Source organism: Humulus lupulus, chromosome 5 (genome assembly GCF_963169125.1).
Source record: "Humulus lupulus chromosome 5, drHumLupu1.1, whole genome shotgun sequence".
Classification (NCBI taxonomy): domain Eukaryota; kingdom Viridiplantae; phylum Streptophyta; class Magnoliopsida; order Rosales; family Cannabaceae; genus Humulus; species Humulus lupulus.
In genome coordinates, this window is record NC_084797.1 from 233,437,030 (window position 1) to 233,450,242 (window position 13,213).

The 13,213-nt window shown below is 33.1% G+C and overlaps 1 protein-coding gene and 1 pseudogene across 1 annotated transcript; both read right to left on the bottom strand.

The window, feature by feature from the left end:
• Window positions 1-2,797: 2,797 nt before the first annotated feature.
• On the bottom strand, window positions 2,798-7,295 carry LOC133780076 (DUF21 domain-containing protein At4g14240-like). The gene is made up of 8 exons (XM_062219956.1): window positions 7,206-7,295; window positions 6,993-7,064; window positions 4,565-4,632; window positions 3,909-3,996; window positions 3,690-3,763; window positions 3,438-3,597; window positions 3,105-3,183; window positions 2,798-2,802 (listed from the first exon to the last, which is right to left on the bottom strand). Exons 1-8 carry the CDS (start codon window positions 7,293-7,295, stop codon window positions 2,798-2,800), a joined length of 636 nt encoding a protein of 211 aa, XP_062075940.1.
• A 282-nt stretch (window positions 7,296-7,577) lies between these two features.
• Window positions 7,578-11,035, bottom strand: LOC133780077 (uncharacterized; annotated as a pseudogene).
• Window positions 11,036-13,213: the final 2,178 nt, after the last annotated feature.

Consider the following 13,213-nt stretch of genomic DNA (forward strand, 5'->3'; position numbering starts at 1 on the left):
TGTTACATTTGATTATTTTAATAACATTTTTAGTTTGTTATATTATATAAACCATAACGATTTTTTACGCTTATAATATGTTTCTAAATCATAACATATCAAGGTTTTTTATTGTGAAAATGGTACTTATAAGTTTTATTTATAATTAAAAGATTTTCATTATTGTATTTTGATAAAAAAAAAATATAAAAATTAATCATAAAATATAATTCTCAATAGATTGATAAACAATAAGTATTACATTAAACAATAACTAATTCAAACTCTGAATGTGTCTATTTCATGAGATCTTAGTTCTAACTTAAGTTTGAAAGCATAACATAATAAAGTTTTATAATCTTGAACATTTTTTACTTCAAAAATGAAAAACAAAAAATTACAAGATACACAAGTAAACCATGCATGAAACTTGCTCCATCCTTCAATTCATCATTCTTTGTGCACTTGTCATATACCTGTTTCCCTTTCTTCCACAGGTCCATATGTAATACTCTTTGCAATAAAGCCAGTTGTAGTCCACAAAAGGCCTATTGCTGTCAAGCTTATGTTAAGCTCCGTCTTTAGAGCACTGTAAGCTCCAGTCACATCTACACACCTGTTTTATTCGAGTGTAATAATGGAATCACACTAGCAATTACTTAAAGTGGTAATTCTAGGGCTTTTATAAAAAAAAAAAAAAACAGAACCAAATTGCCTTGTATTAATTAAAAATGCATGAAAGTTGTAATTCTAGGTTTCTATGTTGGAAGTAATGAAATTATAAGATTTTATCAGTCAATCCAAGTATAGGTGTCAGTGTGTGCCTATGCATGTGTGTAATTGGTCACTTGATATATTATGTCACTAAAGATGATGACCCAAAAATTAGAAAACAGAAAGTCCAAATCTGACTTAAACAATAAAAAAAAGGAGATGAGAAATCATTAAAATTCCAGGGAAAAAAAATATCAAAAGCATGAGCACTTCAATGAGGGGAGGCAAAAAAACAATGCAGCATTATTAACAAAGGAATTGCAGTCTTACATTTTTCTTCCATCAAGTATGGATGAATTTCAAGTGCTGACTCATTCTCAGAGTCGTCATCATCACTAAGAGATAAATCAAGAAAATACAAAGTATTAATAGAAACTAGCGAGATCTCTAACAATCAATGCGATATCACATACCATAGAAATATCATAGAAGTCTGTCATGAATACACAACAGCTGAATAAAGCTTTTGATGATAGAATAGGGATGCAAAACTTGAATTGATAAATGGAATATAAGTAAAGGAAAACAATCAAGGCCAGTTAAATGCATACCTAACAACCATATACTTCATACTAGTTAAAACAGAACATTTCACAAATGCAAATATGGAATAGAATATAGAAATAAGTTGAGACAACTGCAGTTATATAAATATAGAGAGAGAGAGAAAGAGACCTTTTCTGAACTATGAGGCCTTGAAAGTGAGTATCAAAATCTGAAATTCCAGAGCTTAACTGGTCAGAATCCATTGATGCTTCTGTTGCTTCAGCGCCCAAAAGCTTTAAACACTCATTCCAACACTCAGCACCCCTCCATAGAAGCTTAGTTGCAAGACCATAATACCCAACATCATTAACATCTTACATGAACACCCTATTACATTAACTACGAATTGTCTAAGAATTTGGCCAACTAGAACTAAATAAGTTAATCACAAATTTAAATGTTGTATTTATCTTTCCTGAAACTTCATAGAAAAAAATAAAAATACTATTCAATGCAAAAATATAAACCTAAACTTCAGTTTTTCCTTAAAACTACTGTATTTGAGACTTAAAACCCATTATCATCTCTATCAAGCCATAAATCCAGATAAACAGAAGAAAAAACCAAAACTGTATTATTTTTCTTCAAACTCATGAGTTATTTTAATATATAATAATTATAAAAAATAATCAAAGATGATGCCTAAGAATAAAAAATCGTCATTACCCTTTTAGATAAGTGGGGATGTAATCAAAATAAACCATTTTCTTCACGGCAACGGTACCCTAGTCGCATTGAAGTCCCCGCTGTTACAACACCATCCCCACAGTCCCACCTCCATGCTAACATCTGCAACAACAGAGAAAGAAAGAGAGAGAATGAGATCGTGGGTGAGAGGGAAAGAACTAAATCTGGAGACACAAAAAGATGTACATATATCCTTGTATATATATAATACCTATACATGAAATAAATACATCAAAATAGAACAACATTAGAGCATAAAGAACTAAGAAAACTTAAGAAAAAATAGGACATAAATGGCAAAATAGACAATCAGAGTCACTAAGGAGGGACAAGTGACTAGCATAACAACCAAATAATAATCGCACCGCACTTAATTCATAGTAACTGCTCTTTAAAAGTTCTATGCATCTGCCTTTATATAATATGCAATGTCCTAATGGGAATTTATATTTGGAAAGACAACCAAAGAAAAAAAGTTACTTTTTGTAAACAAAAGTAGACCCTACAAACAAACAAAATTAACATAAAACAGATGAAAATATTGAATACACCATAACAGATGGAAACACTCATCACAAGCTAAAATGACATGGTGAAAACTTATAAGAAATCAAGCTATAGAATCATGCCTTGTGTAGTCATGATAGCAACAAAAAGGTTTATGCCAACAGGTTGCACCTTAAAAAAATGCCAAGCTTGATCACTGGTTAGAAGAGATACATACCATCGAGCCTACACCTCGCCTTGCCAAGCCCTGCCACCATCAACATCATCATTAGAGAAAATTAAGGCAGTCTCTTTGATTGATTTCCTAACCTATAAATAAGAGACCAAAAATTGAATGAAAGTTAATAGAAGAATTTATAAACAAATCATCAAATAGCTATATATGAAGATAAAACTCCAAAGTAAATTAGATAAAATATAATCACGTGTGAAGACCTGTTGCCATTTTTTCCTTTATGTTTTATGTGCATCTGGTTGTTTTTTATGCTCTGTATTCTGAATTAGTTTTCTATTTCTATTGTTGCTCTTTCCAACTGCTTAGAAAGACCTTAAGGCATTAGTTGATTAATATATACATAAATAAAGAAACCCATGTAAGAAAGCTCAAATACCTTGAACCTGAATATTAATCAAAGAAACTTCCAACATTGAATGTTGCTTTATGCATTTTAATTTCTCATTAAGACCTGGCTAAAAGCATTGAAGCAATCAATACAAAATATTATATTACCGCTGTGTCAAAAAGCAATCAGTTGAATATTTATATTAGATGAAATTAGCGCATAAATGATCAACTCTTAATAATGGACCCATTCTAAAGATACTTTCATCTTTTACCAAAACATTGATAAGTGGTTATAGTAACTCTTAAAAAAACCATATTAATTATCAAAAGCATCAAACAAAGAAGCCTAAATAATATAAATATGCATATAGAAATAGACATGTTCTGTAAAATTATTACTAGGCAGCCACAAAAAAGTCTTCTCCCCATCAATTGTAGGAAGCTTGCTTTTCCCTTTAGTCTTCACCACAGCTGCCATATGACTGCTGCCCTTCTGAAACTCGTTTAATATATCGTACAGTGGCATATCGGCAGGAACTCTGAGTATACAACATACAAATAAACACTGGATACTCTGACTGAATGTATTTTCTGAAAAATAAAAAATTAGTAATTGAAGAGTTAAGCAAACCGTGGTGTTCTCCGGATGGAAATGACACTGACTGGAGTCTCTGTTTCAGGTCGTACAGTAAGAAGACTTTTCACCTAACAATAAGCAGAATTGAACAAGTTAAAGAGCAGAGTACAAAGTATGTTGCCCGCTGTTAGTTCCTTTGATAAGTCAAATTTAAAATGCATCTAGTATACAAACATCTTCTAAACATTCACATTCTACTATTCTAGCACCCACCAGAAGCAGTCCAATAATGTTCTTCGGATTCCCAGAATAGACAGGAACTCGACTATGCCCCTGAGCAAGAACTTTTCCCATAGCCTCCCTGTGTTATTGAATAAAAAGAGGAGAAAAATGAGAAATACAGTAAAAAAATATAATTTTTTTCTGCAACAAACTTCTGCTAAGAAAACAGAAAATAACTGTACGACGAGAAAACACATTGAGCTGTCATGTGATTCAAACATTCCTAACATTTCAATTACAGCATAAGACATGTTTCAGTAAAACATGGGTCACGCCATTATGATATGCCAGAGCACTATATGCGAAAATAAAAATAAAATGTACAAACTATCCTCAGTGAAAATTTGTGTAAAAAGGTGACAGAACTATTGACAAGCCAACAACTAATTGGGATAGTGTTCCTAAGATGATAGGCTAGGAGCCTAGGACTGATATCACAGCTAAAATATCCTTCTTTTAACACAATCTATCACTACAACAACAACAAAACTTTCTATATTTTCTTCTTTTATAAAAAAATAGTTTCTAAGGTCGAGTGACTGAATCTTTGAAAATCAGCCAAAAACAGCATGTAAACAAAAATTGTGAAAACCAATAAAATCCAATTGACAGAAAGAAAGAACAATGAATTCATGACCAAAACTCACCAGTCCAACTTTGAATTGACATCTAAGGAAAACTTGGATTCAATGGGTGTCATAGCCTCCTCAGCTATCTGTTTTTTAAGATTTAAAAAAAATTAATAATAGAAAGAAAGTAAGATGCTGATTTTCTAATCATGACACGTTATTGCAAGCTTACTATCATATTCAAGTTACAATTTCAGTATGAGCATAAAGAGTGAAATCATTATACATCAAAATGAAACTATAATGACAAGAAAAGTTTCAGAATGCTCTTTAAACCAAAAGATAAGATGACTGGGGAGTAAAGTAAAAAAATCCAAACAACTTTAAAACAAAATATTGAATAAGAGAGCTCGAGAGAGAGAAAGATTTAGCATGAGCACAGAGTTTCAAATAGCTATACTTCAAAATGAAATTACAATTAAAGAAAAATAAGTTTTAGCCTCTTTGGTATAGTTCTAAAGACTCAGAGAGAGAGAGAGAGAAGTAGAAGAAGTAAAATAAACTTTCATATTCACCAGGATTTACGTCCACCTCATATAATAGTTGGATATAATACTATCACTGGCATACATGCAAATTAGAAGGAAATGAATGTAAGGAATTGTAGGAAAAACTAATTGCAGGATCTTTATTTATTTTCATGCAATTTACATATTATCAACACAAACATGCAAATTCCTAGAACATGCTCCTATGAAATTGATACAAATACAAAGTAAAGTAAAAACTTACATTACGCAACGGAACTGGAACAACTCCATCCTTCAATCTCTCTAACCCTTGATTCCATTCTGTAGCAGAGTATTATCAAGAGATTGAACAAGATCAGCAACACAGTCTTCCTCACCAAGCCTTTGATCAACCTAGAACTAGTGTGGGCTGGCTCTTAACACATGAGATAGAGATCTAGAAAAGAAGAAGAGATTGTGGCTAAGAAAGGATTAGAGTGTCTAGGTTTTCACTTACCCAAATCAACTGAGACTGACTTGCTTCTAAAAACCCTAGATATCATATTCCTTATATAGGCAACTTAATGGGATTTATTTAAATTTAAATTAATTAAAAATAATAAACAAAACTAAAAGCCTTGGGCTGCCATAAATGAACTTGGGACCAATCTCTTTATTTTGAATTTAAATCCCAACTGGGCCTAAATTCAAAACCTTTTATTTTTTTTAATTAATTAATTAAATCCTTATTCAAATTAACTAATTAGAATTTGAAACTTGATTTAATATTATTTATTTATATTGATACCAATTTATCAATATTAATAAATTTACCCAAATATTTTCTTTTATTCTCTAAATCTCATATCTCTGTAAATTTTCCAAAATTGACCTAGTCAACTTTAAAAATCCTAATTGATAATTAAATCAATTAATTGAGACATTCTAGATGATTTACTCAAAGGTGATGCGGGGACCATGGATCCATGAAATCAAGCTCCAACAAGTTACCGTGAATTTATTTACGAATAATTTCACTACCTTATTAATTCCTCGTGACTCCACTATAGACTCGGAATTGAACTCTTGAATTCATAGAACGTATTTTCAAAACCATAAATACGTTATCCATTGTTATAACCATTACAATCAGTCAATCCTCTATCGATGACTTACTAACGAGCTAGGTGAAAATTACCGTTTTACCCCTCATCAGTATTTTATCCTTAACTCCCACTAAGTTCCTTATAAATGATATTTCCGTGAACTTAATCACAGAAATGAGATCTCAATCATTTAACCTTTTGAACAAAGCAATTAAGGAAATCATCTTTTCACTTCTCATACAGAAGTTATAGATTTCGTATCTATGAATAATACTCCCACTCAATTACACTAATAAATCTCCAAGATGTAAGTATAGGCTAGATCGTAGGGTAAGCTGGTAACGAACAAGTCAAAAGATTTAAATAATATAATTAGCAGAATATTATCACTCAGAATTAAGATCGGCTTAATATATGGTCAACGTTGTGACATTGATTAGATTTGATAACAACGATACTTATTTATCAATCAATAATCAATATCGGTCCTAGTCCGATGTAACTAAATACATCCGATCTTATCTACTTGGTCGATGCCTTGGACAAGACATCACACCCTGAATGTGTAAGTAGATCATATCGTAGATTGCCTAATCAGTGAAAATCCAATGCACTGATCTAATCTTAGGACTCGTTCTTTTGAACATATAATTACAACTATAATCCACTGTGACCTAGTCACTATAATTGTAACTATCCATATGTTCGGGATTTTATAAATGTTTGTATTATTTCAATAATCATGTAATAAAACAAGCAAGCAATACGGTTGTCAAACTAAATGATTTCTACTACTTTTATTGATAATATGAAATCATGCTACATGTCCGACATGGTTTTATAAGGGCATAAAACCCAACAGGAATAATGATATTTCTGTTAAGACCTTACCTTCTCAGTTAAATCTAGTGCCCTACTTATAATTGTTGTCTCGTCATGTGTAAGCTCACCACCCTTGCCGGCCTATTATGACAAGATAAGGAAATCAGAACTAATGCCAAGATATATCTGTGGTAGATGATAGCAATAATTCGTATTTTCAACTTGTAAAGCTATTCCTTAAGTTAAAGAGCATATTAATTATCCTCAACAACTTTACTTTACCTCTTGGTTGTGGATGGAGACAAGGACTTTTAACTGAGCTCGCCTAAATAAAGCTTCATTATGTCCTAATACCCAATCCAAAATCTGCATTGTGTATATCTCAAGTCAAAAAATAGATATAAATCCCTTATAATCTGATATCATTAAGAATCCATCGTTTTGCAACCAGATTCCACAGTTTTGCTTTACATTTATGATTTATTTTTAACCACTAAAAAAATACTTAAATTCAATGACTAAAACACCAGTTTAAAATAGTATAGATTAGAGGGTTGATAAATGCAAATTCCAAGTTCACATTTAAATGTTTAAACATCAACTTTCCATTGGAGATTGTACCTTTCCAATTGGGTATGAAATAGAAAATTATCATCAAAATCCGAACAAGCCAAGCAGATGAGTCTTATCCTTGCCAAGGGTATCCCTAGGCGAGTACAAAACTTGGAGCGTCGAATGCGCTGTGATTTCAAAAGAAAAATGCACATGATGACTTAGAGAAACTGAAGACTCAAAAAAAAGTTGATAGAAAAAGATACAAAGGTTAGTGTGTAGATTAGATGTCTCAACCACAACTAATTTTTATTCAGAAATGGAAATGGATTTTCACCTAATCCAAGCATGCTTGTCGATAATCAGACGACTGACTTTTGATCTTTTGATATTTCTCAAGGCATGGAGATCTTCTGGCTTTCCCTTGAACTCCAGAAATTCTCCAAGTACATATTTATTACCTTTGAGCTCCACCCTGTGTGCAAACAAAATAGTAAAATCTTCCAGTAGTGAAAGCCAGATATCATGGAAACAAATGGACTATATTTGACAACCCCTTTTCTTTAATTTTCTTCAAAATTACATAAGAAACAATATTCTTTTTTCCCTCAATAAAAATGGCATGTGCTCCTTTCTTTAACAAAGCAATAATAATGACTAGACAAGCTTTAAAGAAGACTAAGAAACTTGTTCAAAGCTTAAAATAGTTTAGAGCTCCTTGGAAAATAAAAAACTGCAATTGGAAAGCAGTATCTAAATTTCATTTGAAATGACTTCAAAAATAAGGACTTCATTAATGTTCAGACAACCAAAGCAACAATCTCTTATACCTTAAAAAGGAAATAAGTATTTATACTTTATAGTATAGATAAATGACAAACCTATCCCAAATTGGAGCAGTACTGAGAATAAAATTGAGGTTCTGCTGTATAGATTCTTGCATCTCTTTCTTTCCACCTCCAAATGCACCCTTAAGCCAACCAGAAAACATAGGCTTTGTTTCTGGTTTCTGTTGAGTCCACTGGTCATAGGGAATGACTTCTGGTGGAAAAGAGCCTGGCTGAATAGTACTGCAAGAAAAGAAGCTCGGTGAAATTAAAGGGAAGACAAACTAAATGTCACAGATGTTACTATCTACAACAACTACAATGTGAAACAAACCTACAAAATCACTGAGATAGGCATGTGCAGTGGTTTAGTGTCTAACATAAAATGGCCGCATTATAACCCTTTAATTCACTTCGAATACAAAATAATTATGTTTTCATTGTGGAAATGTACTTTCTAAATTATGCTAGTCTTGCTAGATATCATTCTGATTGACCCCATGTAGGGATCCTCAATTCAATAGCCATAACAATAGGTAGAGAAACATAGAGACATTGAGGGTCAAAGAAAATGGAAAATAGGCCAATCTGATAAGTGTTGTTTAATTGAACATATAAGTGTTGTTTAATTGAACATATTGATGAGAACATACTAGTACAAAAGAACCATGAGGTATTTGCATGACCTCAACTCTCCCTAAGGCAATAGTTAAATTATTTATCATGATGCTCCCTCATTTTTCTAACTTGCCTATGTACACTACTCAATTACTTTATTCTAGCTCATCCACTACCCCTCACTACAACAACCTATATACTATCAATATCACATTCACTGTTGCAGTCTCCTGCTTTGTGCCAGGATAAATAATCAAGTCTGTTTGTACCTTGAGATAAGAGCTCAATTGAACAAATTTAACATTTTTTGAAGGTTGTGTTGTGGGGACTTGGCTTCTGAAGTGAGTGTGGCAATCCTAACAAATCAAATATCTTGGGGCCAGTAGTTCAAAAAGTGTAAAAACTTAGATAATATTTCTAAACTTTCTATGTAACACTACTGAGTTTTCCTCATTGTTAAATCTTCTTGAGGGGTTTCAGTTGAGAGTTAAATTAGATGGTAAAAGGGTATGGTCATTGACTCGTCACCTATTGTCTGGATTTTTAAGCCTTCCCTGGGAATTTGGAAGTCTGTGGCACTCAGTAAGGTCAAAACATATTGCTCATGTGATAAGTTTTTTTTTTTTGCTGGAGACTCGTGTGATAAGGTTTAAACCTGGGATAGGTTGCAAAAGAAATGTCCTCTTCTGGCTTTAAGTTAAAATTTCAGCATCCTATGTGAAAGGTTAATACATAGATCAATTGTTCATGCATTGTTCTATGGCTCTGAGACTTTGGTTCCAGTTAGTCAAAGGAGCTACCAGAGAAGGGTGTTGCAGGGATTCCTGGTTTTGGCCATTTACTAGGAGCTTTGTTGGAGTTGGCAAAAAGATCTTGTGTTTTTGTAGTCAAGGTTTTCTGAGAAAGAGAGAGAGAGAGAGAGAACATTTACAGTTGTCTCTCTGTTTTTTTTTTTTTTAAAATACCAAATGTAGTGTAATTAAAACAATTTGGTTTAAGTTTTTTTATTTTATTTTCTTGTAGCTAGGTGAAAATCCATAGTCCTCAGCCAAGTTCTTTGCCTCTTTTCTAAAAAATATTTTTAGCTCCTAATAAACATAGGTACATAAGCACGAACATGTGCACGCATATACATACATAAAAGTAACATGTAAGTTTAAGAAATTTAAACACCATAACAAAAGCTACAGATTTATCTATGAAATAAAGATACTAAAGGTCAAATCATGAAACATTCAAATCAATCGCATACCAACATTTCGGATTGGGAAGTATAACTTTGCAAGACAAGTATCCTTCAGGCAAAGCAACTCCTCTTTGTTCAAGATATGATTCAAGAATTGAAGCTTGTTTTCTAGTCTCCTCCACCTAAAAATAAACAATATGAAAGAAACAAGTTGAAGACCAAAATCCAGACAAAATACTTGGAATCTGTAGATTTGGTTATGCATGCATATCCATGACATTACTTGATACGTATACATCATTTATTTCCCCATTTGAATTATTACTTTTGCTTTTGCTGTCAAATACCATGGGTATCACATAAAAAACCAAGTAAAGTGAACAGCAAACTAAACTAAACCAAAGACAGCAATAAGCAAAGGCATTTGATATATAAAAGTACTGAAATTAAAAAGCTCCATTCAGAAAGCATTGATTTAGTTAACATGAAATTGAGTTGAAGTAGACATCTTTGACCCTTCTTCTATTATGTTGAGCTAGTTAACAGAGTAGTAGTACAAGGTTATATAATGAGAGTATCGTAGTTGCACTGTTGAGAACAAAAAGATGAGGTTTTTATTTATAATTTATAATTTTGGGAAAGAAATTTGCATACCCTTTGTTGAGGAGAACCAGATCGATGTTCTGTCGAGTGCCGGTGTCAACATCGGGAATCCGAAGGCCGACATAGGCCTTCCCACCATAAAGCTTTTCAAGTCTGCAAACAAAAACCCAGAAACAGCAAATTGAAAAGGAAGGGAATTGGTGTTCGAATTGTTGTATATATACATACATATATATATATATATATATTTACAGAGAGAGAAAGAGAAGTATTGATCGGCGACAGAGAAGAGGGCATTGGAATCGGAGGTCTTGACCTATCGTCATCGTAGAAGAAGCGCTTGAAGACTTTGTAAAGGATGAGACCGCACAGTATCTTGCTGAGAGAGAAAGATAGAGCATGAGAGAGAAACAAAGGAGGCGTAGGGATATTAGGGATTCTTTTGCTTTTGCCTTTCATTTGGCGCCTAAGTGGATAATTTACCGCCTAATAAATTTTTTAGTCGTGTCAAACAATAGCGTTTTTTAAAATATGTTATATTTTAATGTAATATATGGGCATAATTGTACTTTTTGGGAACCCTTAAATACTTTTATGTATCACTTTGGACCAAAATTTGCATTTTATAAGTGCCTATAATTTGAAACTCAAATTCATATCTTCACTATGTGAATTATACTAATTGTTTATACATTGCATGTACTTTAACACTTTATCATTTGTATTTAACCAATCATAACAATCCCCCACTTGGTTAAATACAAGTCACATTCTCTAGCTTAAACAATTTTGGTGCATAAAATAAAGTGTCTTTCGGTTTGAACTTTATCTTAGTGAAAATACCACAAAACATTATCGAAATCATTAGTAGCTTAAATCTTGAACCAAGTATTCCATATGATAACACCGGTGATACCTCACACACCTCCACCGTATCTTTTGTTTTCCAACTTTCTCGCTTAGCACTATCATGGCCATGTGCTCATCTCTTCATGGACTTTCCAGGGAGAAACTCCAACTCCCATGAGAGGCGACACCACCCCTAAGTCCACATAGGTGAAGTTCTTACAACATCTTTGCTACCTTTATAGATGCTTGTTACACTTAACTGAACTTCATTAAAAGCCCTAGGCTTAACCCTAACTTGGTAGCAGCCAACACTAACCATCTCATATGGAACTCATCATAAATTTTCGTGTTGAAAGTATTCACTTATCAATGACTTGTTCTTACCTGTGAACTCTTTCCCTTGATTTGTACAAGTTGAGAGTTGGGTTTCCATCATTGGTGAATCTATTCTTCTAGGAGTTTCAATCCCATCCCTTTTGAAGTAGAACTTACTAACCTTCTCACAAGAGGTTTTGTAAATGGATTCGCTAAGTTCTCACATGTTTTAACATATGAGATCGATACGATTCCACCTTGAATCAATTGTCTCACATATTCATGTCTTAGACTAATGTGTCTAGACTTTCCATTATACACACTATTATATGCTTTAGCAAGTGCGGATTGATATCACAATGTATTGAAATTGTTGGTACCATATCCGTGGTTAAATGAATATCCATCATGAGATTCCTAAGCCACTCGGCCTCTTTGTCGGTTTCCGCTAAAGCTATAAACTCTACTTCCATGGTTGAGTGTGAAATACATGTTTTCTTCTTGGAGCCCCATGATATTGCACCTCCTCCAAGAGTAAACACCCAACCGGTGGTGGAGAGATTATCTCCAATTCTCGATGTCCAATTAGCATCGAAATATCCTTCAAGTGTCTTTGGAAATTTTATATAGTGAAGACTATACTCCTTGTACTCTTAAGATAACCAAGTATTCTCTCAATAGCTGTCCAATTCTTGATACTTGGATTGTTAGTAAACCTACTAAGTTTACTAATCGCATATGCAATATTCGCTCTTGTGCAATGAGCGACGTACATTAGGCTACCTATTGCACTTGCATATTCCAATTGAGCCACCGCTCTTCCTTCATTCTTTTCAAACTTCATGTTTGAATCAAATGGTGTGTGTGCCTTTTTTATTTTGAGATGAATGAATTTGTCGAGCACTTTCTCAACATAGTGGGTTTGGCTCAACACAAAACCCCCATTATTCCTTCTAACTTTGATACCTAGAATGGTATCTGTAACGACCCAAATTTACTAATAAGGCTTAAGGGCCTTGATTAGTGTGTCGGGAGGGCATAACTGGATTATATGTGATTTAAATGATTAAAAGCATATTTATATGACTATTTGGATATATGTGATGCATGACTATGTGTTAGTATGCATGTAGTCCCTGATTAGGTTATAAGGGTATATTCGTAATTTTGACCCGTTGAGGGCATAAGTGTAAATATTTTGATAAATTGTTGAGACCACATTATTATGTGGATATATTTGTAGCTTGTGACTCGAGGCGATCCTAGTGAGCGGTTTAGCAGAAAAGTCGCGGTAGGGAATTATAACCAGCTCGTGGGAGTCTGGGGGTATTTTTGAGAAT